Source organism: Bufo gargarizans, chromosome 9 (genome assembly GCF_014858855.1).
Source record: "Bufo gargarizans isolate SCDJY-AF-19 chromosome 9, ASM1485885v1, whole genome shotgun sequence".
Taxonomy (NCBI): Eukaryota; Metazoa; Chordata; class Amphibia; order Anura; family Bufonidae; genus Bufo; species Bufo gargarizans.
Window position 1 is genome coordinate 7,649,616 of NC_058088.1, and position 25,875 is coordinate 7,675,490.

The window sequence follows — 25,875 nt, forward strand, 5'->3', positions numbered from 1 at the left end:
GGAATCTGATTGGTTGCTATGGGCAACTAAGCCGGATCTACTTCACACCAGTTTGATAAATGGCCCCAATTATTTATACATTTCTCATGACGTGAGCTAAAAAGGCATAGAACCTAAAAAAATTGTAAAAAAAATGAAACAATTCCTTATATGTAGACCAAAATGGCGAGAAAAAAATTAGCGTCCATGGCTATGGGTCTCAAAAAGTGGCACCCCAAACATGTTTTTTGTTTTTCCTTGGAAATCAAGTTTTTATTATGCAAAAGTACTATGAAATAAAAAGGCTACTATCTACGTAATTATCTCAGAATAAAGCTGGCCAAAAAACAGTGCAAAATAGATTTAGATAGTTTTTTTTTACCTCCCTAAATACCCCCAAAATTGTCAATGAATTATATAAGGCAGGAAGTCGTTTTTTGTGCAGATAGTGAGCTCCAAATCCACTGCTGTACATTATACAGTTGTGAAATTCCGTCTGCCTGTGGCCACCACTAGGGGGAGCTCACGCTGCAGGAATTTATACATATCCCATTCGTCTGTACTTGTATAGTAAATATAATGAGCTCCCCCTAGTGGCAAACAATTAAAAGTTAGCATTTAACTTAGAAGGAGGGTTTCTAAACATTACAAAACCCCTTTAAGTGAATTTCTAAAGCAGGGATTCCCTCACAAGGCTTCATAAAGACCCACACCCTTATCCTTGAATGTTGACAAAAAGGGGTGCCCTGGTCATGATGTCACTTATACTAAGGATGGATGAATGTAATACTATCTGTTCTTCTCTGTAGTGATCCAGAAACACGAGACTGTGTGGCCCCAAGATGGAGAATAAGGGCCAGTATGGCAATCATTTACAGCTGAAGAAGCGCGTGGACCAGGTCACTGATGAGGTAAGAGGGATCAGAGATTATATTTAAAGAGCACACACACCTAACTTGCAACACCCAGTTGCATAATAATAGATTTCCTGAAGGAATAATAGAGGAACAGAACAATGCATGTATAATAAAAAAAAAGCTCCAGGCATGTCGTGAGGACAGGGGTGTCCTAATCAAGCACCTATGTTTGTTTCTCCCACCAGTGCTAGTGCATATGCAATGAGCTGGAGCGGGGTATGCACTCTGACGCCAAAATATGCAATGGCTGGGTCAGATGTAGGTGATAGTTTATAGTTTTGTTTGTGACGCCAATTGCAGCGTGCACAGGGTACTAACGCAGGGCCCTTTAAGGTGTTGTAACTCACGTACCAGGTTAGGAATGCCAGAGTGGTGTAATGTCTCTGTATGGTAATAGGTATAGTGTCAACGGTGTCTCCTACCTGGATACGGCTGGACTCCTGGATCCTGGCTCACTTGCAATAAATTATGTGTGGTGCTAGTAGGAGTAATAGAGGGATTTGCAGCAGTAATTGAGATCCAGACCTTGGGTAAAGTTCAAACTTGTCTTTACTAGTTGCATCTTTCATCCAAGCCAGATACAGCAACAGTCTTTGGTCCCAGCAGGTATTGGCAATGTGTGGCAGGAATATGTCTTCTGCTCTATCATGTACCTGGAGCTTTTGCAGGAAAGGGAAGTCTGCTTAGTAGCTCTGTAATGTGGCAGGAATTTATCTTCTGCACTATCTATCTTCTGCTGTCTTGGGGACTGACTAGCTGAGGAGGAATATGGCTTTTTCTGGGTCTCTGGACGGTACTCACAGTTATTGTCTCAGGGTATGCTTCTTCCTGTAACTGGAGGTGGCTGCTTGCTTCTACCAGCTGAGGCTGCAAGGCTCAGGCTGGGGATGGCGATCAATTGTCTCAGCTGAGACAAGATCCTGGCTTTAGATCCCTATATCTGGGAGCTCCTACACGCACAGCCTTTCCCTAGCAGGGGTGGCTGGCACACTAACCTAACTTCCTTCCCCACCCATGAGGCAGGATATGGGCGCAGCTCATTTCTGCTCATGAAGGGGGAGCTGAACTGGAATGTACTATTCCAGTTCAGAAACACTAAACTGGCTTAAAGTGAACCTGTCACCTGGATTTTGGGTATAGAGCTGAGGACATGGGTTGCTAGATGGCCGCTAGCACATCCACAATACCCAGTCCCCATAGCTCTGTGTGCTTTTATTGTGTATAAAAAACGATTTGATACATATGAAAATTAACCTGAGATGTGTCAGAGCTTGAAAATATGACTCTTCTCTGGTCACACAAGTAAGATATGACTCGTTTATGTTAATTTGCATATGTATCAAATCGTTTTTTTACACAATAAAAGCACAGAGAGCTATGGGGACTGGGTATTGCGAATGTGCTAGCGGCCATCTAGCAACCCATGTCCTCAGCTCTATACCCAAAATCCCGGTGACAGGTTCCCTTTAAGTCCCTGTTAACACATTGCTGCCACCTGCTGGTGAACATGGAAATTACAGCAATATACAATTAACAAGGCTTTTAATGCACATTTGTGAGGATATTAAGTAAAATGACATTAGATGACAATGTAAATGCTCTTAACAGGTTGTAGAAGTTTAGACAGGGGGTGGAGTGAGACTACTTCCTGTCTGGCTAGGACAGAGAGTTGGCTATGTATGTGGAGTCACTCTCCATAGAAATTAATGGGACCTTCATGACAAGTGACAATAAATGCATGACCATTGCTGGTTGGGACTTGGAGTCGAATGGTGTTTTATCAAATGTATTTTTAAGTCTTTATGCGGTTATCAGCGTTATAACCATTCTAGTCTATTCTTTCTCATAGTCTCTGGACATTACACGTCGTATGGTGCAACTGGTGGAAGAGGTAAGGGATGGAAAGATAAAGGCTGTTTGTGTAAATGTTCTAGGTACAGATATTACTTCCTCCCTGTCTCTCCCTCTAAATTATGTAGGTATAGATAGTACTGCCTCTCTGTCTCTCCCTGTAAATTATGTAGGTAGAGATAGTGCTGCCTCCCTGTCGCTCTCTGTAAATTATGTAGGTACAGATAGTGCTGCCTCCCTGTCTCTCCCTCTAAATTATGTAGGTACAGATAGTGCTGCCTCCCTGTCTCTCCCTCTAAATTATGTAGGTACAGATAGTGCTGCCTCCCTGTCTCTCCCTGTAAATTATGTAGGTACAGATAGTACTGCTTCCCTGTATCTTCTAATGTAGGTACAGATAGTGCTGCCTCCCTGTCTCTCCCTCTAAATTATGTAGGGTCAGATAGTACTGCCTCCCTGTCTCTCCCTGTAAATTATGTAGGGTCAGATAGTACTGCCTCCCTGTCTCTTCCTGTAAATTATGTAGGTATAGATAGTGCTGCCTCTCTGTCTCTTCCTGTAAATTATGTAGGTACAGATAGTACTGCCTCCCTGTCTCTCCCGGTAAATTATGTAGGTACAGATAGTACTGCTTCCCTGTATCTTCTAATGTAGGTACAGATAGTGCTGCCTCCCTGTAAATGATGTAGATACAGATAGTGCTGCCTCCCTGTAAATGATGTAGGTACAGATAGTACTGCCTCCCTGTCTCTTCCTGTAAATGATGTAGGTACAGATAGTACTGCCTCCCTGTCTCTCCCTGTAAATGATGTAGGTACAGATATTACTTCCTCCCTGTCTCTCCCTGTAAATGATGTAGGTACAGATAGTACTGCCTCCCTGTCTCTTCCTGTAAATGATGTAGGTACAGATAGTACTGCCTCCCTGTCTCTTCCTGTAAATGATGTAGGTACAGATAGTACTGCATCCCTGTCTCTTCCTGTAAATGATGTAGGTACAGATAGTGCTGCCTCCCTGTCTCTTCCTGTAAATGATGTAGGTACAGATAGTACTGCCTCCCTGTCTCTTCCTGTAAATGATGTAGGTACAGATAGTGCTGCCTCCCTGTCTCTTCCTGTAAATGATGTAGGTACAGATAGTACTGCCTCCCTGTATCTTCTCATGTAGTTACAGATAGTTCGGCCTCCCTGTCTCTCCCTCTAAATTATGTAGGCATACTGCCTCCCTGTAAATGATGTAGTCACAGACAGTACTGCCTCCCTGTCTCTCCCTGTAAGTGATATAGGTACAGATAAAACTACCCCATTCAAGTGAGTTTTGCTGCAGTTACCCAACATGGCCACTTGTCTCCTTCCACTCCGTTCTATGTTAGTTCTTGAGTTGGTGGCTATCTCATACAGCTGATCATTAGGGGTTGCCGGGTGTCAGACCCCACCGATCTCACATCGATGACCTGTTCTAAGGATAGGTCATTCATATCTGTAACCTGCAAACCCCCTTTAAGAATAAGGTACTACGGCTCATGGCTCCGCTATCTGTACATTATCAACTTTTATGCGTTGGTATTCATATTTTTCCAATAATTCTGTTTCGGGACAGAGTAAGGATGCTGGAATAAAGACCCTAGTGATGCTGGATGAGCAGGGAGGTAAGACTGACAACGCTTGTCCGTGTCCCATAACTGCCTACATTGAATGCAATATAACATGGCTCATCTGTAATGCTGCTTACTAAGCTACAATATACGTTACCTTACAGTGACATCTAGTGGTGAAAATTTAAATTACATCTACTGTAAAAATACAGATGTAGCAGAGCTGAATTGGTCATGATACTTTTATTTTTGTGGGTTAAGTAGGTAAACATACAAAATTATCTTATCTCATCTGAGTTATGAGACGGTACCGGTCAGACATGGAATAGAACCAATCCCATAGAAAAGATTAAACTGGTCTCAAATAGTTTTAGGTATGCAATGCAGTTGCTATGAATAGTAGGTTATCGTCATCCAGTGTCAAAGTCAATGGGGCTAACCATTGACACAGTAACCTCTGGGATGCACAACACCATATTCGGCTCTGCTACATTGGTAAGAGCCATGACCGTGTTTGAAAACTTGGCAGCCAATTTTTTGGCTACCCCAGTCCTAAACCCTGAGATAAAACTGACTGTCTGAACAAACTCTTAATATTCTTCAGAGCAGTTGGAGCGGATTGACAAGGGTCTGAACCAAATTAATCAGGATATGAGAGAAGCGGAAAAGAACCTAACAGACATGGGTAAATGCTGTGGACTCTGCTCCTGTGACAGGTAAGTGTCCATGTTAAATAGGATGAACAGAACACTTATCTAGTGTGACTTACCAATTTAAAGGTGTTTTAAACAGTAGAGACCCAAGGCTAATGTCTGCGATCGTAGATAACTCTGATGACAGAAATGTAACCCCTCAAATGTGACCAAGGCACCTGAACACTGAAAACCTGGAAGATCAGGGGAGCCGTTCTTTCGCTCTGCTGCTCTCTGAAGAAACCCAGCGTATCAGAGCTGTAGTTCCTTAGGTGGCCTGCAGGTGGCAAGACTCCTTAGGATAACAGCCAATAGGGTTGCAATGTAAGCTAAAAGTGATCTGAAGATTGCATATTCTATCCCCCTACAGGGGCTGAAAAATAGTTTACTAAGGCTTTAAAAAATATTTAAAAAATGTATATATATAAAAATTCAAATCACCCCCTTTTCTCCAGAATTATAAAAATAAATCAACAATATAAACATAGGCACTGCCACATCTCAAAATGTCCAAACTAAGAAAATAAAAATGTATTTATACCGTACGATAAATGCCATAACCGGAAAATGAAATTGAATAAAAAGTGATAAAAAATTCACCAAAATGGTATCAATAAAAACTACAGATTGTCTCGCAAAAAAATGAGCCCTCACACAGCTCAGTAGATCTAACTATAAAAATGTTATGTGATATTACATTTTTGCCAACGTTTTGATTTTTTTCACTATTCAAACACACAAAAAAACTATACATATGGTATCTTCGTAATTGTACTGATTGTACTGACCGGTTAATTTCACTGCATAGTGAACGCTGTAAAGAGAAAACCCATATTGTGTCGGAATTGCGTTTTTTTTCTCCCAATTCCACTTTATTTGGAATTTTTTTTCCAGCTTCGTATACGTTCCTAAATTGTATGCAATATTAAATGGTGCCATTAGAAAGTACAACTTGTCAAAAACAAGTCCTCATATGGCTATGTGAAAGGAAAAATAAAAAAGTTATGGCTTAGGGAAGTCACAGAGTAAAAAACAGAAACAGGAAATCCCCAGGTCCTGAACGGGTTAAACATATTGAGTTCTGCTGCATATCCAGCTATACCTTATTATTAGAGTCTCTGCAGCACCACCCAATGGTCATTCTCAGTAGTGTACTAGAGTACTAATTATTTTAGTATGCTAGGCAGGGGGTATGTTATGTCCTGTGGTGAACATACCAGCTGGATATGAAGAGATGGGAAAGCCCACTTTGACTTTCTTGCTCACCAGATGCTGTCAGCTGTGTTTCCTGGAGACGCTTTAGTTATGGTGAAGATGCTTTTTGTGCAGAGGACAGCTGTAGTATGCAGTGTGCATCCACAATCAATGATGTTGCATCCGAAAGGTTGCTTATCGAGCTCCCTGTCTGTTCTTTACTTTTCTAATCCCTCAGGTTGATGAACAGTGCAACATACAGAGCTGCATGGGGTAAATCTAACGAAGACGTTGTCTCGGCTCAGCCTTCTCACGTTGCTGATGAAAGGGAAAGGATGATGATGAGCGGAAGTTATATCCGCAGGTAAAACATTGTAGATTCACCATGTCCTCCATAGCTGAGGCTGTTCCCATGCTACGGTCCACATCTACCATGTGGTTTACTCAATACATTGGGCCCATCATGATTCTGAGGACCCAGGTCATAACCTCCAGCTCCAACTATTATCTACACATTGGGCTTTTCCCTCGATAAACCTAATTGGCTTTCGTAAGTCTTATTAGTTGTCATAACCCAGGTCACCTAGATGATCCTCGGGAGGACTAAACCACCAGAGTATTCAGAGGAACACCCCAATAATTAAAAAACAAATTAGTTGGACCCATTTTATGAGGTTAATGAGTATAGGTTCCAGTTTAGCCTCTTGCTCTTGATCAAAATTCGCTGATCCCACCTTTTGGGTTTAGACATTGGACACTCTTTTCTTACGATGTGAAGAGGTTACATATGTTAACCTACAGATATTCTTTTGTTGTAGGATAACGAGGGATTCACGAGAAAATGAAATGGAGGAGAACCTCAACCAAGTTGGCAGCATCCTGAACAATCTCCGCAGCATGGCGCTGGATGTTGGGAATGAAATCGATATCCAGAACAAACAAGTGGAGAAAATTATAGAGAAGGTGTGATGGAGACACTTGGGATACACCATACATTTAGAACGGGCTAAGGACCTTCTGTTTACAGTGCCTTAAAAAAATATTTATTTGTGTTCCAGGTTGCAGTAAATCAGGATCGAATACAGGATGCAAATACTAAGGCCAAAAAGATTCTCAAGAGTGTTTGATTTCTTCCTCCAGTATGTGGCATCTAATCGGGAGAGTCGGCTAGAAAATTCATGAGAGTCCCATGAGAGTCATCATATCCAAACCCTATAAAAACATATCTATGGCTCAGGCTCTATATGTAGAAGGCCACGGATACACCATAGGAGAATCATACCCTTAAAACAGCTACTCTTGTGTATGCCAGCCTCACAATCAAGCCTAATGTGGACTATATGTTCAGTAGCTAAAGATCAGGCATGGAGTCTTCTGTATTTAGGAAGAGCTCTACCCAAACTTAAAAGAGTAACTAATACAATGGGTTCTTTACTTCCCCTGATTCATAAATCCAAGTGGTAATCTACATTTTATAACTTTTTGGAAGGTCCTTGCACATATTTCTATTTTCTCAAGCAAAAAAAATACGATTTTAGATTACAGGTTCCTCAAGTGGGAGGTTAGTCATTGAGGGTCCCACTGTAGTAACTGGTGGGTGGTTTGTAGGATGCTCAGATGAATGGAAATCTTCAGTCCTCCAGAGGCATAGCCACATCTAATCTGTTAGTGTGCTTTTTTGTTAACCTGGTTAGGGGGTTGTCTTCTCCTGAGTGACCCTCGTTTTCTTTTAGGAAGGGAGATAGAGGAACCATACCACAGATTGTGTCTCATGGCCTGGACGTCCTTTAATCTATCCTGAGGTTGTTCTAGAGATCTCTACTTTTTGAAGTGTCTTCATCTCCCCTGCCTTCACCCTGAGCTCATTCCTGATGCTGAGGCCCACCACAATGGTTCTACGTGAACTGTATACCTTATTGCTTGTGCCTTGTGTGTGCATGTGATTCAGTTAGGTGTGGGCAGAGGGTGCCTATACTTTTATGGCATCACAGTTGTCACTGTACCAACTTTGTAAAGACTGTGTGGTATTTTTTCTATTGAAAAGTAAAGTGGTGATGCCCTAAACGGTAGCCATGGTATTCATTTCACAATATACAGTATAGGCTCCAGACAAAAAAAAAATCAAGGGAAACTTTAGGAGCCAAATTAAATTTTAAGTCGCCAAATTTAAAATACATATAATAACGGTATAATAATAATAATTAAAAAAAAGGACATGTCTTACCTAGGGTTGTCACTCACGATACCAAAATTTAGATTAGATTTCGATGACATTAAAAAGTATTGCGATACTCGATACCACGCGAAAAAAAATAAAACACCCAAAAAGCTGTGTGCATTTTATTGAACGTCTGGACCATAATAGAACAGTCCGATCCTAATTTTTTTCGGGACAAGGTGACAAAAAATGGCAAATTGCGCATTTTTATTATTTTTTTCTGTTACGGCGTTCACCGCATAGGTAATATTTTTAAATATTTTAATAGTTCGCACTTTTTCGGTAGTGGCGAGATGTAATATGTTTATTTTTTTATTGTTTATATATTTTATATGTAAATTTGGGAAAGGGGGCGATTTAAACTTTTAGGCCCGTTGCAGACGAGGGTTCCTCCCGCAGCGAGTCCGCAACGCAGCTCCTGGCCTGAACTCGCAGCGCTGCCGGGGGTCACATAGCATTATATTGATTTATGATGCTATGTAACCCTTACAGTTCTGGAATGTATTGGATAGCACTGGCCTAATGCTGCCAGTGTTATCCAATACATTCCAGAACTGTAAGGGTTACATAGCATCATAAATCAATACAATGCTATGTGAATCCCGTCAGTGCTGGGAGGTCAGGCCGGGAGCTGCGATGCGGACTCGCTGCGGGAGGAATGCTCGTCTGCTAGGAGCTTTAGTATTTTGGTGTTTAGTCCCCTTAGGGTCTAGAACCTGGGATCTTTTCATTCCTTGTACTATTCACCCTGATAGAGCTCTATTAGGGTGAATAGGACTTCACACTGTCCCTGCTGCTCTGTGCATAGTGCACACAGCATCAGGGATGTTACCATGGCAGCCAGGGCTTCAGTAGCATCCTGGCTGCCATGGTAACCGATCAGAGCCCCAGGATTACACAGCTGGGGCTCCGATCAGAAACTGCCACTGCCACCAATGAGGAGTAGGGAAGAAGGGACCCTGAGGCCACTGCCACCAATGATTATAATAGTTATAATACTGGGTGGGGGGCTGGGTTGGGGGCGCACTGTGCGACCAATGAATATAGTTTATAATACTGGGGTTGGGGGGGCGCACTGTGCCATCAATGAATATAGTTTATGCCTGAATACAAACCCAGGCTGCTGGTGCCGGCCATATCGCATACCCGGCCTCTATGACTGCGCGCTGTGATCCACCGCAATTAACCCCGCAGGTGCCGCACCTGAGGGGTTAATTGCGGCGGATCGCAGTGCGCAGTCATAGAGGCTGGGTGTCGGGTATGGGATATGGCCAGGACCTGCAGCCTGCGTTTGTATTCAGGCATAAACTATATTCATTGGTGGCACAGTGGCCACAGCCCCTCCCCTCCTCCTCCCTGCTATCAGTCCATTGGTGGCAGAGGCAGCAGCGGCACACGGCGGAGGGACTGCCTCCTTCTCCCCTGTGCTGCTGAGGAGAACATGGCACGTGCTGACAGCAGCGCGTCCCATGTCAGTTCAACTCGTGCGTGAAAGAGGCAGGCGCAAATGGTGACAAGACTACAAAGTCTTGTCGCCATCTTGCAATTCTAAGTCGCATTGGCTACCATTTTGGTCGCCATCTGGAGCCCTGATAGGGGTACTCATAGACATCCATTTTGCCTGTGACAGATGGGTTCCTTGAACAAGAACCCTTCCCTTTTTAGCGGTACAATCCCCTTAAATGGAACTTATCAACTCCCTAATTTAAAGTATAGTTATGAAGGTGGAACTTCAGAGATCCTTTTATTTTATGATAGTTGGTAAAGAACCTTTAGAAACTGTGGTAAAAAATGGAGTCAGGATACAATATTTACGTAGATGAGTCCATCATGTATAATACAGATTTTTCCATTTCGTAGACTAGACAAGGAATTTCCCTAGATAGACAACAGAGACAAATGGCAAGCACAAGAAGGCTTTTAATGGAACATCATTCTTTATCAAGCTGATGTTGCTGAGGTTCTTGTCACTTCTTATGGGGTAAGGATGCCATGACAATATTGGAGAAGGCCAGGAGGCTCCCTGTAAAAAGAACGACATTAATGTCTTCCTCCAACCATCACATGATATATTATAGACAGAGTATTTTCAGGTTACCACCCATGTCATGGTTAATCTATGGCTACATGGTGGCAATCATACCCATCGGCAAGTGGGGATGATGCTAGAGAAACAAGATAACCAAAGGGGCAGGGCCTACTACAAAGTTAGTAAATATGCTCTTCTGAGAAGCCTTTCTACAAGATTTTGGAGGGAATTTGTCTTCATTTAGCCATGAGAACATTTGTGAGGTAAGACACTGATGTTGGATGAGAGAACCTGGCTAAAAACGGTGTGCCGGTTCTTCTCAAAGGTGATGGATGGGGCTAAGGTCAGGGCTCTGTGCAGCCTAATGGGAAAGAATAAATTAAGCTTCCCAAACAGTAATAGGGTTCTGGTTTGTTACAGCAGCTGCTTTGCTCACCAGCTACAGCCCTCCGATTCCGGCAGCACTGACTCTCCTCTCTTTCTTCCATGTTTTCTGGCAAGTCCGGCCACCAAAGTAGCTCTGTCCCTTCACACAGGCTGCTACTTGCCTTCCAGGCCTCTCTTCCCCTGCCCAAAGGTCGTGCCAACCCCACTTGCTCTTGATGGTCTAGCACTCACCCAGCCTAATCTTCACCAGCCTATGGCTGGCTACCTCGGGGTGCTTAAGGGGCTTTCTCATCTTAGACATAGGTGACATATCGCTAGGCTATTCCACCAATGTCAGTTAGGTGTGGAGCCCACCACAGGGATCCGAACCTAACTGCAGAACGGGACCCCTAAAGTGAGTGGAGAGCAGCTGTGCATGAGCGACTGCCCTCCATTAATTTCTACGGACTGCTGAAAATAGCTGAGCACTGGCTTGGTTATCTCCGCCAGTCCCATAGAAGTGAATGGATTGGAGGCCGTGCTTGTGCTCTGCACCCTCCATTAATTTGTATAAAATAGCTGGGCGCACTCGTTCAGCTATATTCAGGACTTCCATAGAAATTAATGAAGAGCATGCTGCATATGTAAGGTGCACTCTCCTTCACTTTAGGGAGCCCATTCTTGAGATAGGTACGGGTCTCCCCTTTGTCTGACTTTGATTCTAGTGATATGCCATTACATTTGAATTTAGAGAGGTTCCTGAGAAATAGGTTCTAGTCTGCTAATGTGTTTGTCTGACTGTGTACCAACTTTTGCCCATTTCCCTTTTTTGCCTGACCTGACCTCTGCCTGATCTCCCTACTGACCCTGAGCTGCCCACCGACTGTTTATTGGATTGCAAGTACTTTGCCTGACCTCAATCTGTCCCGGACTATGGTTTTGCCTGATCCCTTAGTGCTGTGCACCAGTGTCTTTTAACCCCCGTGGGTCAGAAGTCACTTGAACAGAGACTACTCCAAGAGGTAGTGGCCTGGTGGTCCCCCTGCAACAAAGTTGTATTTTATGGCTGTTGTCTACCTCCAATCGTGATGCCCATTGTAATTCGGTAGAGAATGAGATCTCCTGAACCTCCTTTCAGATGAACTGGTAAGCCATTGTCAGCCTAGAAAACATAAAGCAGCCAGTCATTATACATGGTGAAATGGAAATATACAGAACAGATCAATCAAAAAACAACTTGGTGGCATGATCTCTATCTAGTTTGTGAAACCTTCTAACTATTTGGTGGCATAGGCTCTGCCTACTTGTTGATGCAATTTGTCTCTACTTTGTGGCATTATGTCTGTCTACTTGGGGGTCATCTTGTCTGTCAACTTGGTGACATCAACTCTGTCTACATGGTGGTACTGTCTCTGTCTACATGGTGGCATCATCTCTGTCTACATGGTGACATCAACTCTATTTACATGGTGTTATTGTCTCTGTCTATGGTGCCATAATTCCTGTCTACATGGGGGCATTGTCTCTATTTACATGGTGGCATCATCTCTGTCTACATGATGGAATCATCTCTGTCTACATGGTGGAATCATCTCTGTCTATATGGTGGAATCATCTCTGTCTACATGGTGGCATTATGTCTGTCTACTTGGTGTCATCTTCTCTATAAACTTGGTGACGCCAACTCTGTTTACATCATGGTATTGCCTCTGTCTCCTTGGTGGCATAATTTCTGTCTACTTGGCAACATCATCTCTGTCTTGTCTTTATGGCATTATCTCTGTTTATATGGTCACATCTTCTCTGTCTGTTCTGGGAAAAGTAGCACATACAAACTACTCTGCGTGTGTAGTGCCTTGGAGCAGGTAGTACTTTGACATTTGGACATTTGCCTCTTTCCCCTATGTAAAATTAAAACTTATTACTTTATTTCACCTAAAAGGGTTAACTTTCACTGTTTAATACTGTGTAACTACATTATATATATATATGTTGTGATATATATCCTGTTTATTATCACTGTATTTACATGGCTCTGTGGAAGGGGTTAATGAATACTGAGAGACAGGGCTTTGATTGAGAAGCTGGTCATTTTCCACAGCTAGAGCTTAAAGAAGACCATGTTTTGGAGGGAAAAAACCCAGACTTGTTTACCACCAAAAGCAGACAGCCTGACCTTTTAAATGTCTGGTTTTAGCTGTGTTGTTATGTCTGGAAACTTGTGTTTGTCTGGAAATCCTGCTGTGTCATTGCCATTGAGTATAATTGAAGCTTTAATGTACGTCTATACCAGACAGGAGCTGAAACAATGTATCTGTTTGTGCTGAGTTTCTCCACTCCACCCCTCCCACTAGAAGGTTCTAGTCTAGCAAAAACTGTATTTAAGGAGAGCAGTCAGAGCCCCTATTGTGCTGCAGTTAGGGAACAGTGCTTGGAAGAGGAGACTCTGCCAGACTACTGAGTGACCAGAAGAAGACGCTGAGATGGGGATACGCTGCCACAGACCCTGGATCACCAGTCTTGGACCAGGGTACCAGCCTTCTGAAGAGAAAGAGGGACAGCTAGATCAGGCCTTTCCTCAGCATCAAACCATTCTGCCAGGGAAGAGACTGGAGAAGTCAACCCAATGCCTTGCCTATATTGTTTTGTACTTGAATTCCTCCAGTAAAGAAGCACCCTGGTTTACTGCAGACCCTGACTCTTTGGACTTATTTCCCATTGGGGTGCATCACATCTTACCATCCCTTCTGGAGAGCAGCAACACGTGATGACACCTCAACGGTGTCCGCGGGACCCAGCGTAGCGTTGGGGCCACCCCAAACCTGGCCACTGCACTTGATTTTGTGGGTGAAACTGAGGCATTACTTTCAAAATCGTACACCCATTGGCTACGTGGGCTGAGTTTTGGCTGCATCTAGACAGATTGTTCTTACCCTTGCTAAGCAATGACTTCTTGTTGTATAATACCAGGAAAGAACTGAGTTACTTGGAGAACCAATACCTGAAATATTTTCTGTTTCTCTGCAACACGGTTTTGCATCTGTACACGACCAGATGTGGAGAAGGCTCTAGAGATCCTCTGCCCCAAAATCTGTAAAAGGTACGAAGAACTTTATCCGACTTTCTTTGGATTATCACAACTCATGATATATAAAAATAAAAAGTCCATGAACTTGTGCAATCCTTTACTGTACATTCAACGTGTGGAATATGTTTCTTATTGTGTGGAAAGGTTTATTTTAGTATTTTTTTCCTTTAATTGCTTGTACTGTAGTTGGTTAGTGGTATCAGGTAGCACTACACACTGAAGACCTTTAGGAGGACCTAGGAGGGGCCAGGAAATTAGAAGACATCTAGGAATGTAACCAAAAGCTCCAGCTCCATTGAAGACATCATCAGGGTAAGATCATGTTCTATGACTATAACCTCTCTTTGTATCATATGGGCGTCGGCCAGCTGCAATGTGGCAAACTGGTTGATGGGGAGCTTTGCTAATTTGTTCACAGCCTAATGTGACTGTTACTTACCTGACTGTGTATGTGTATATATATATATATATATATATATGTATATATGTATTGTAACACAGTGAGAGGTTTGGTCTGGGAAAACAGGTATTTTCTTCCCAGCATGTGCTGCTGGGCGGATTTACAGCCAGGTGAGGTCAAATACCGGACCGGATTTTAAATGCCGGTCCGGGTTTTGGCAGCACCTGGCTGTCCTTAAATAGACAGCTGGGCTCAGAAGCCATGTCTCTGTGTTGGGATCTGGGAGGCTTGTGTCTGGATGAAGGCTTGCCACCTGTTTGGCGTGAAAACAGGTTGGTGCTGCTATCAGGAAGGACTCTTTGAGGCAGAATTGCCGCATGATGTGAATTACCGCCAACACCGCAAGGTGACTTTTTGCTTGTTTATGACTGCTTGTTTTGTCACTTGCCTAAAGTGTGAATAAAACGCTGAACTGTTTGATCCAAAGAACTTGTTGTTGCCTCTATACTGTGTCCGTTAATACTGTCTACCAAAGCGAAACCCCACAATATATATTTATATAAGGAAAAAAAAGGCAGAACTGGCAAAAGAAAAATAATGAACCACCTTGGGTGCACAGCCCAATGGGAATAAGCTCACCCAATATGCAAGATATAAAAAGGGGGCAGCACTCCAGAAATGTGACAAAAAATAAAAAGACCGAAACGTTGCCTTGCCATATGGGTGAATAAAGTCTTTTTATTTTTTGTCACATTTCTGGAGTGCTGTCCCCTTTTTATAATATATATATATATATATATGTAAAATCTCTCTATATAATCAACTTTTTATGCACCTAAGCCGCGTTAAGCCTATATTATTCCCGGATCTCACAATTCACGTTAATACACTTACTATCTTCCTTCTATACTGAGATCTGATCACTTGAGATTGCAGGCCCAAAGCCTGAGGCTGCACTACTGATAGATTTTGATGACATCATCTCCCTATCTGATTTATTTTAGGTGCTGTTTTGTCATGGAGATACTGTGTAGATTCAAATAATCAAATACTATAATTTTTTTAGTTTGCCACCAGGTGAGCCCTCTAGGCCCAACAGGGTTTGATAGCTTTAATTTGAACAAGGCTACTTTCACACTAGCATTAGGTTTGCCGGATCCGTACTAACGCTTGCACATGTGTGCTGCCTGAAATCCAGCCCGGCCAGGGGCGGACTGGGAACTTTGTGGCCCTGGACAAAATACCAAATGTGGCCCCGTTTTGTAGTTGGGTTCAAATTGATGGAAGGCAGGGCCAGCAATACTATATTGTGGCACATTGTACCACCCCAACAGAGCCAAATACCACAGTCCATCACAAAATACTGCCAGGAGCACAAAATACATCCCCAAAAGCTTCCACTGGTCGGCCATGAGGAGGGCCCAGGTGGCCCCCTGGGCATCGGCCCACCGGGAAATTTCCCTCTAAGATCTATGGTCAATCCGCCCCCTGGGCCCGGCCCCGGAGGTCTAGCCACAGCACGGCAAACATGCTGAGAGGTGGCCGGACAAATACCATTAACTATGAATGCTAAATAAAAAATTTGGTTCTAATCAGTTAATATGTTCCTGCTGTGGCATCTGTGGCCATGTGGTACTTGGCTGCACAGAGACCATCTCCCCAAGAGAGCATGGCTGTGGTGTGTGGCCTAAACCTTAAAGTATCAGGAGACCAAGTTTTCCTTAAAGGTGGTGGTCCTTGAAATGTCAGGGCCATTACTAGAAAATGCTTGGTGGAGCTGATTAGATGAACTGGCAAGAAGGGTGGTGGTGACACTCTAGATCCTCAAGGTGGCTGATTCTCCTGGGGACTCCCCCATTGCCCTCACTATACTGCAGCTCTGACCACAAACAGCAAATCTCTAAATTCTAATTTATAAGACCCTCCTGATTATAAGGGCCATGGGAAGTGAGAATTTGTCAGTCCATTCCCCTTTCTTACAGCTCACATTATGTATGGGCGACAGTCTGAAAGTCTGATACTCTGCAGGTGATACTATGCATGTTAGCAGTAATCTTATAGTAACATTTCAAGGGTTGTACAAGTATTCCACCTACCAAATAATTCCTCATGGTGCCAACTGCTGTGCTGCTCTGTGCTTCACTCGTCCTTTCTGGGTCATCTGACAAGGGCGCACACAGATGATCTTCGCCGACAGAAATAGACGCGGCAGAGCAGCCAGAACTTGTGCACGTTCCACTCAGCTACTGTGACTCTAGAAGGGGAGTAACCGAGGAGGATCATGGACTGCGAAAGCTACAGCAAAATATTAGGCTCCAAGCTGGCGCAGCAAGTGCATAGGGTTAAAAATACAGGATAACAGAAACACGTTATGTGATGTTTTACACCCAGTGTGACAATTGGGTGAAGTTTGTATGTACACGCACCTGTCACGTCACTTATATACTCCTGTGGACTCCCACCCTGCAGACCACACTCACATTCCTACGGTGCAGGACTTAACCCCTTTGTAACTATGCTTCAGTAACGTCTATTTCCGAAGATAAATTCAATCTTTCCTGATGCATTTTTTTAAGGCTAGAGTTTCATGGCGTTGAAATAAAATCATGGATTACCACAACCGTCATGCCCCCGCATGTTCACCAAGGGGAAAAAGTCTTGACAACTGCAAGATTTTTGATACAGTTGAAATTTTTGTGAATATTTGCTGGACTTTGTCCTTTTTTCACATGAGCTTGTTCGGTCCGGGAAACATGCTCCGTGTGATAGCTGCTCACTACTCACTACTCCACTCACTACAGTTCAAAACTGTAGCCTGAAAGGTTTTGTGCCAATATTGACTGGTATTTGGAACTGTTCAGAATTCCCTCTAGCTTAACTAAGGCCCCAGTTCCAGCTGAAGATAAACAGCCCCTTGGCACGATGCTGCCGCCACCATGCTTCACTGTGAGTATGGTGTTCTTTTGGTGATGTGCAGTGTTGTTTTTGCGCCAAACATATCTTTTGGAATTATGGCCAAAAAGTTCAACCTTGGTTTCATCAAACCATAACACCTTTTCCCACATGCTTTTGGGAGACTTCAGATGTGTTTTTGCACAATGTAGCCTGGCTTGGATGTTTTTCTTCGTAAGAAAGGCTTTCGTCTTGCCACTCTACCCCATAGCCCAGACATATGAAGAATACGGGAGATTGTTGTCACATGTACCACACAGCCAGTACTTGCCAGATATTCCTGCAGCTCCTTTAATGTTGCTGTAGGCCTCTTGGTCGCCCCCCAGACCAGTTTTCTTCTCATCTTTTCATCACTTTTGGAGGGATGTCCAGTTCTTGGTAATGTCCCTGTTGTGCCATATTTTCTCCACTTGATGATGACTGTCTTCACTGTGTTCCATGGTATATCTAATGCCTTGGCAATTCTTTTGTACCCTTCTCCTGACTGATACCTTTTAACAATGAGATCCCTCTGATGCTTTGGAAGCTCTCTGTGGACCATGGCTTCTGCTGTGGGATGTAACTAAGAAGATTTCAGGAAAGACCAACTAGAGCAGCTGAGCTTTATTTGGGGTCAATCAGAGGCACTTTACATGATGACAGGTGTATGCTGACTCCTATGTAACAGGATTCTGAATGTGATTGCTTAATTCTGAACACAGCTACATCCCCAGTTATAAGAGGGTGTGCACACTTATACAACCACATTATTATTTTTTTGTTTTTTTCCCTCCACCTAAAAGATTTCAGTTTGTTTTTCAATTGAGTTGTACAGTTTATAGGTCACATTAAAGGTGGAAAAAGTTCTGAAATTATTTATCTTTGTCCCATTTTTTTACATCACAGAAATCTGACATTTTAACAGGGTGTGTAGACTTTTTATATCCACTGTATATAGCATCTTATGCAATATATGTGTCATCCACAGATCCCCCCATAACAGTGTCCCTGTGTAAATAGTGACCCCCAATACATCGGGCCCCGATCACAGCAATCTTCATATCTAAACTGTAGTCATGTAATTCTTAACCCCTTTGGTTAGCTTTGCTAAAGTATCGCAATCCCCTATAGTAGTAGTACTCACTCAATCAAACTACTATAGCAGGCCGGCCGGCAGCGTAACGTCAATCACTTCATCAAGCACCTGCTCCTCCCACTTTATTATTAACGAAGCAGGTGGAGGAGGAAAATAAAGTGCGTATCATAAAGCAAAAAATACGGTAGCTTAAATTCTAACACTGCTCAAAAAATAATAATACAATTATTATGTTTTTTTAATTACTTACAGTCTAGTTTCCATAATAGGCTTCAAAAATGCTAATTGTGCCGTATAAAGGATATGGCTTTTTGGTTAATCTTCCATCCCCACTCTTTTTCTTCATATTTAACATTTATTTAAGAGTACCATCTATTCTTTAGACAGGATACTACAAAAAATATATATATAAATTGTTAAACATGCATATATTATAATATTTTCATAAATGTAATTTTCTTCTAGATGAGATTAGCAAACTATGCAAACAGTAGTTAAGTTCATATACTGTATTTCCTATAAGGGGTTAAAACGTTTGCAAAGCAACAAAAAAGCACACATATGCAGCTGTATATAGATGCTTTGCTATGCAAAAGTTTGCAAAGTACATGCAGCAAAAAATATTGCATACATATGCAGCTGTATATACATGGCATATGGCAGGCATGGGCAACCTGCTGCTCTCCAACTGCTGCTAAACACAACTCCCTACAGCATGTCGTGGTGGGAGTAGTAGTTTTATAACTGTTGGAGAGCTGCAGTGACCAGGAACGGGTACGCTGACGTCACTTATAGTGATGAGCGGGAGGTGCCATATTCGATTTCGCGATATTTCGCGAATATTCGTGTTATATTCGTCGAAATCTAATATTCATAATTATTCCAATTATCGCGAATAATATGCGATTTAGTTGATCACGTATTACGATTATTTCTTTTGATAGTATAAGGCAACGTTCCTATGCTAATTGACTATGGCTAGGCTAATATGTGTATTTTACAAAATTTCGTAATATTGCTCTAACTTCGTCTTTTAGAATATTCATAATATTCTAAAAGACGAAGTTAGAGCAATATTACGAATATTCTAAAAGACGAAGTTAGAGCAATATTACGAAATTTCGTAAAATACACATAGATTGTAATTTAGCTAATATACTGCTATAATCCTTTTTTTCTCTATTTTTTTTGCCTCTTCTGAACTTAAGTTTTGTAAAATATGTACACTATTAAAAAAATTACTATAGCAGTATATTAGCTAAATTACAATCTATGTGTATTTTACGAAATTTCGTAATATTGCTCTAACTTCGTCTTTTAGAATATTCGTTATATTGCTCTAACTTCGTCTTTTAGAATATTATGAATATTCTAAAAGACGAAGTTAGAGCAATATTAAGAATATACATAAAAAGTTGAAATCGCAATTCGATTATTATAACTTGAATTAATCGAATTGCGATTTCAACGTAATTCTCAAATCCAACAGTACATTCTAGTATATGGAGACGTTCCCATGGTGATGGGGACGCTCCATGAGCACGGAAGTCGGCAGAAGCGGCAACGGGCACTGACTGGAGCAGCCAGGAAGCCAGGAATCCAAAGGACAGGTAAGAACAACTTTAGGGAAGTGGGAAAGAAAAAAATATAACAATTAAAAAAAACAAAAAAAACAAAAAAACGAATATTCGATTTCGCGAATATATAGAACGGTATTCTAAATATTTGCGAAATCTCGAAATTGCGATATTCGAGAAAAAAATTCGCAATTCGAATATTCGCGCTCAACACTAGTCACTTATGCAGTGGGCCAGGATACGGGTGGATAATAGTCTGTATTTGTCGTGACGCCAATTGCAGCGTGCGCAGGGTACTACCCCAGGTCCCTTCCAAGGTGTTATAAGAGCACGTCCCAGATTAGGAATGCCAGAGTGGTGTAATAATATAGTGATAATTGTGTCAACGGTGTCTCCTACCTGGGTACCACTGGACTCCTGACTCACTTGCAATAAATTTGAGTGTAGTGATAGTAGGAGTAATAGAGGAATTTTGCAGCGGAAATTATGTCCAGACCTTTAGATGAAGTTCAAACGTTTCTTTACTGAAGATAACTTGTATCCAAGCAGTATACAGCTTTGGTCTCTGATCCCAGCAGGTTTTAGCAATAATCGGCAGGAATAAACACTTCTGCACTTGTGAAAATGTGAGAGCTTGCACGATAATTCGTCTGCTTGATAGCTCTGTACTTGTGGCAGGAACTAATCTTCTGCACGTTTCTGTAAGTTCTGCTTTATGGGGACAGACTAGCTAAGGAGGAATGGCTTCTGCTAGGTCTCTGGACTTACTCTCAGATGGTTTCTCAGGGGATGCTTTCTTCCTGGAACTCTGGAGATTGTCTGCTTTCTTGTCATCCAGCTGAGGCTGCAGGTTCTCAGTCTGGGAATATGATCAATGTCTCAGCCGAGACAAGATCCTGGCTTCCTTCCCTATGCAGGGGATCTCCTGAATAGTGATGTCTGGATCATGAACGAATCGTTCTTTTGAATCGATTCAGTTCACTGAACCGGAAGAGTCGATTCCTCTGACTGAGCTGATCCGAGTGAAACAGCTCAGTCAGATTAGCATAGAGGCAGCAGCAGGCAGTGTAATAGGAGCCGACAGTGGAAGCTAGCCCCGCCCCTCCCCACCCTCCAACCAATCAGAGGCAACCAGCAGTCCAGCACTGACTCACAGCACAGGGGAGTCATGCAGGGACTCAGAGAATCGTCTGAGAGTTTGTTAGTTAAAAGAATCGAATGAGTCAGAGACTCATTTGATTCTTTGAGTTAAAAGAATCGTGTCACCGAGTCCCTGCCAGGCTTCCTGCTCTGCGGCTCCCTGTCTCCGACAAGTCTGTTCGAGGGGGGGAGCATTAGTATAGCATGTAGCGGAGCTCTGTGTGTACAGGGTGCATGCAGCAGTGAAGCATGTAGCAGAGCAGGAAGTCTGGTAGGGACTCGGTGACACGATTCTTTTAACTAATAAACTCTCAGACAATTATCTGAGTCCCTTCAATAACTATACATTGTAATTACATCACAGTCTGCTCCACTGCATTCACTGCAGCAGAGCTGTATTTGCCAGGAGCGAGTCCCTCCAGACCTTCGGTTCACTTGAGAGCCGACTCAGCAAGTGAACCGAAGATTCGATGAGCTGAGCATGCGCATTGATCTTCAGTTCACTTGCTTCTGCCGGCTCAGGAAGTGAACCGAAGATCCGATTCATGAAAAAGATCCGAACTTCCCATCTCTACTCCTGAAGGCTATCACACGGCCTTCCCCTAGCAGGGGAACAGTTCACACCTCTACAGAGGGGGAGATAAGCTGGAAAAATCCATTCCAGCTTAGATAAACTAAACTAGGACCTGGCCAATGCATTGCTGCCACCTGCTGGTGTACCTGGAAAATTACAGGAAACATTGTATTTAACATGGTTTTGTATGCACATTTGTGAAGACATAATATAAATGATATCAGTTGACAATGTAAAGGCTCTTAGAAGATAGTAGCGGGGTAGAGGCGTGTAGTAACACAACTCTGGGGTGTTACAGAGCCACAGGTTGGCGAGTCCTGAATACATGATACTGACTTAACACCTGAAAGGTGACCATACTATACTGAAAATATAATGTCTATACTTACTGATGATTTGCTTCTTTTTTGCAACTGCCTTCTCTCATTCGGACCCATGCCTATCTCCTCCCATGACCTGTCCTTCAGTAGCTGGTCATGGTAGGAGTCCTTCCTTGTATCCCACAGGTTGGGACGTTCATGGATCAGGACTATTAATTTCTCAACATCAATTGATAAAATCTTGAAGACAGTCCAACTTCACTGTTGATGACACTCTCCTGCTCTGCCCGGGCCTAGCGCTTTGGTCTCTGAAGGCAGGACTTAATTTTCAGGAACAGAATCCGCGATTGCGGGGGGCTTCTGGAATGCCTTCCGCATTTTGCGGATCCATTGACTTTACATTGTCCCAAGGACTGCAATTTGCGGATTAAAATAGGACAAGCTTTATATTTTTTCGGAGCTGCGAAACGGAATCATGGATGCGGACAGCACACAGTGTGCTGTCCGCATCTTTTCCGGACTCATTGAAAATGAATGGGTCCGCACCCGGTCCCCAAAATCGAGAATGGATTCGGACAAAACTTGAGGACGTGTGAATGGACCCTTAGAATCACTTCACACATCACTTATTTGGGCAGTCAAGTGGCCAAAACTGACCAAATAACTCAAGTATGAACTCAGCCTTACAGGTCGATGTTAGTGTCAAGAAGAAGCGCACGCCTTTTACACCGTCGTCAGCTGATTCCCCATAGATGTCTACAGAACCTGTTCTATTAAACGCTTATACAACAACTAAAGAAAAATGGAGCTCACACAGTACCATTATAAAAATATATACATGATAAAAAAAAAATGTGCCATTAAAAAGGGGAAGGAAAGTGACAGAAAGAACGCCATCCTGGCGCTGCACGCATACCAAGAAGAGTAATAGACGTTAGGGAACTGCCGATATTGATTTTTTAGAGCTGATACCGATAATCTGTGAACTTTCAGGGCGATAGCCGATAATTTATACCGATATTTTATATCTCATAATATATATTATATTAGTTGGTAGTCACTGAGGTGGTGGAAATTTGCATTAGGCACTAGTATATTATAAATTAATAAAGCCCTTAGTTGGTAGTTCATTTATAATTTACATTTATAATATACTAGTGCCAAATGCCAATTTTAACACCATCCCCCCTCCTCACTGACTTTATTAACCCCTATCAGACCTCAGATCAGCCCTTTATTAACCCCTATCAGCCCTTTATTAACCCCTATCAGACCTCAGATCAGACCTTTAAAAACCCCTATCAGACCTCAGAGCAGACCATTATTAACCCCTATCAGACCTCAGATCAGACCTTTATTAACCCCCATCAGACCTCAGATCAGACCTTTATTAACCCTATCAGACCTCAGATGAATAAAATAAAAAACTCTTCTAAATTCCTGCACCACAGCTCCTCTTCGTCTCTGGGTCCCCTGTGTTCTCCGGCACGCGCTGCACTGTTACCTGACAGCATGCAGCGTCAGGTCATAGTGCGCGCACTACGTCCTGACGCGGTACCGGGTCAGGACAGTGCAGCGTGGACCCCATGAAAGAAGACCAGGTAGGGTGAGTATCGTAAGCGCTTGCTGCGCTCCTTCCCTGCTCCCAGCACCCGATGCATTATTGGTATATCGACAAGGTTAGATACCGATAATGTACAAAATCCTGAATATCGGCCGATAATATCGGTACTTCCGATAACCGGTCGTTCCATAATAGACGTATCTCGATAGAGTATAATTGCAGCACGTATAAACAATAATAAATAAGTTATTCATATGAGGAATGAGCCTCTACGATAATAACCACAATGCCTCAATGTTGAGGGTACCCTCAACATTGAGGCATTGTGGTTATTATCGCAGAGGCTCATTCCTCATATGAATAACTTATTTATTATTGTTTATACGTGCTGCAATTATACTCTATCGAGATACCTCTATAAGGCTGAGTTCACACGAGCGTGACAGATTTGGTCCGGATGCGTTCAGGGTGCGTTCAGTTAAACTCGCACCATTTTGCAAGCAAGTTCAGTCAGTTTTGGCTGCAATTGCGTTTAGTTGTTCAGTTTTTTCCGCGCGGGTGCAATGCGTTTTGATGCTTTTTTCACGCGCGTGATAAAAAACTGAAGGTTTACAAACAACATCTCCTAGCAACCATCAGTGAAAAGCGCATTGCATCCGCACTTGCTTGCAGATGCAATGCGTTATTAACGCAGCCCCATTCACTTCTATGGAGCCAGGGCTGCGTGAAAAACGCAGAATATAGAACATGCTGCGATTTTAAAGCATTGCAGAAGTGATGCATGAAAAATAATGCTCATGTGCACAGCCCCATTGAAATGAATGGGTCAGGATTCAGTGCAGGTGCTATGCGTTCACCTACTGCATTGCACCCGCGCGGAAATCTCGCCCGTGTGAACTCAGCCTTAGGCCTCTTTCACACGGGCGTCATGTTTTTTGCCCGGATAAGAGGCGGGTGCGTTGCGGGAAAATGCGCGATTTTTCTGCGCGAGTGCAAAACATTGTCATGCGTTTTGCACTCGCGTGAGAAAAATCGCGCATGTTTGGTACCCAGACCCGAACTTCTTCACAGAAGTTCGGGCTTGGGATTGATGTTCTGAAGATTGTATTATTTTCCCTTATAACATGGTTATAAGGGAAAATAATAGCATTCTGACTACAGAATGCTTTGTATAATAGCGCTGGAGGGGTTAAAAATAATAAAAAAGTTAACTCACCTTCTCCTCTTGTTCGCGCAGATGCCACTCTGTTCTTTAGCTGTGGACTGAATGACCTGAGGTGATGTCAGATCACATGCTCCAATCACATGGTCCATCACCATGGTGATGGAGCATGTGATCTGACGTCATCAAAGGTCCTTTAGCCCACAGATAAAGAACAGACCGGCATCTGCGCTAACAAGAGGAGAAGGTGAGTTAACTTTTTTATTATTTTTAACCCCTCCAGCACTATTATACAAAGCATTCTGTATTCAGAATGCTATTATTTTCCCTTATAACCATGTTATAAGGGAAAATAATACAGTGAATAGACTGTCACCTAGAACCCATGCGTGAAAATCGCACCGCATCCGCACTTGCTTGCGGATGCATGCGATTTTCACGCAACCCCATTCATTTCTATAGGGCCTGCGTTACGTGAAAAACGCACAAAGAGGAGCATGCTGCGATTTTCACGCAACGCACAAGTGATGCGTGAAAATCACCGCTCGTGTGCACAGTCTCATAGAAATGAATGGGTCAGGATTCAGTGCGGGTGCAATGCGTTCACCGCACGCATCGCACCCGCACGGAAAACTCGCCCGTGTGAAAGGGGCCTTACTCTTTTTAGTATGCGTGCAGCGTCAGGATGGCGTTCTTTCTGTCACTTTCCTTCCCCTTTTTAATGCAATATATATTTTTTTATCTTGTTATAATAAAAATGTATATATTTTTATAATGGTACTGTGTGAGCTCCATTTTTCTTTAGTTGCTGGATATACTCGGGAGCTCATGCCGAGTCATTTGATTAGTTGGCCCATTACTTTGTCACAAATTTTTGTGTGGGTACTTACCTTCTTCTGTAATAGGGTCACTTATGGTCTATTTTTCTAAACACTTATACAAGCAGAGCCCCCTGACAGAGTGGAGAGGGTGTCAGCAGTAAGTTTGTGTTGACGTCACTGATTATTTTGCCCTTCCTCTGATCTGTCAGAACAATAACCCACAAAAAATGGATCCTGTCTGTGGAGCATCCGCCTTCACTCTGTCAGCATTTGGTCAGTAATCCATCAGTATTGCTAATGCAAAAAAAACAGGAGTGGATCCAAAACAGAGATGACACGTGAATGGAATATTTGCATGTCTT

General features: G+C 42.8%; 2 protein-coding genes across 2 annotated transcripts; one reads left to right on the top strand and one right to left on the bottom strand.

The window, feature by feature from the left end:
• Nucleotides 1–821: 821 nt before the first annotated feature.
• Nucleotides 822–8,291, top strand: LOC122946586 (synaptosomal-associated protein 25-like). The gene is made up of 7 exons (XM_044306309.1): nucleotides 822–890; nucleotides 2,746–2,787; nucleotides 4,347–4,395; nucleotides 4,946–5,057; nucleotides 6,466–6,591; nucleotides 7,046–7,190; nucleotides 7,286–8,291. The coding sequence occupies exons 1-7, from the start codon at nucleotides 822–824 to the stop codon at nucleotides 7,352–7,354; spliced, it is 612 nt and encodes a 203-aa protein (XP_044162244.1). The 3' UTR covers nucleotides 7,355–8,291.
• Nucleotides 8,292–10,347: 2,056 nt separating this feature from the next.
• LOC122919312 (cytochrome c oxidase subunit 7A1, mitochondrial-like) lies at nucleotides 10,348–16,574 on the bottom strand. Its single transcript, XM_044268256.1, has 4 exons — nucleotides 16,425–16,574; nucleotides 13,842–13,931; nucleotides 11,918–12,002; nucleotides 10,348–10,468 (listed from the first exon to the last, which is right to left on the bottom strand). Exons 1-4 carry the CDS (start codon nucleotides 16,437–16,439, stop codon nucleotides 10,413–10,415), a joined length of 246 nt encoding a protein of 81 aa, XP_044124191.1. The 5' UTR covers nucleotides 16,440–16,574; the 3' UTR covers nucleotides 10,348–10,412.
• Between the last annotated feature and the right edge of the window lie 9,301 nt (nucleotides 16,575–25,875).

What these genes read in the sequence shown, in the direction of transcription:
- LOC122919312 (XM_044268256.1), bottom strand. An exon ending in AGAAACAGAAAATATTTCAG is followed by an intron (nt 12,003 to 13,841) that starts GTATTGGTTCTC and finishes TATGTTTTCTAG; the next exon opens with GCTGACAATGGCTTACCAGT. An exon ending in AATGGGCATCACGATTGGAG is followed by an intron (nt 10,469 to 11,917) that starts GTAGACAACAGC and finishes TTCTTTTTACAG; the next exon opens with GGAGCCTCCTGGCCTTCTCC.
- LOC122946586 (XM_044306309.1), top strand. Translation starts at nt 822, where the DNA reads ATGGAGAATAAGGGCCAGTATGGCAATCATTTACAGCTGAAGAAGCGC. An exon ending in GGACTCTGCTCCTGTGACAG is followed by an intron (nt 5,058 to 6,465) that starts GTAAGTGTCCAT and finishes CTAATCCCTCAG; the next exon opens with GTTGATGAACAGTGCAACAT. An exon ending in TGGAGAAAATTATAGAGAAG is followed by an intron (nt 7,191 to 7,285) that starts GTGTGATGGAGA and finishes TTTGTGTTCCAG; the next exon opens with GTTGCAGTAAATCAGGATCG.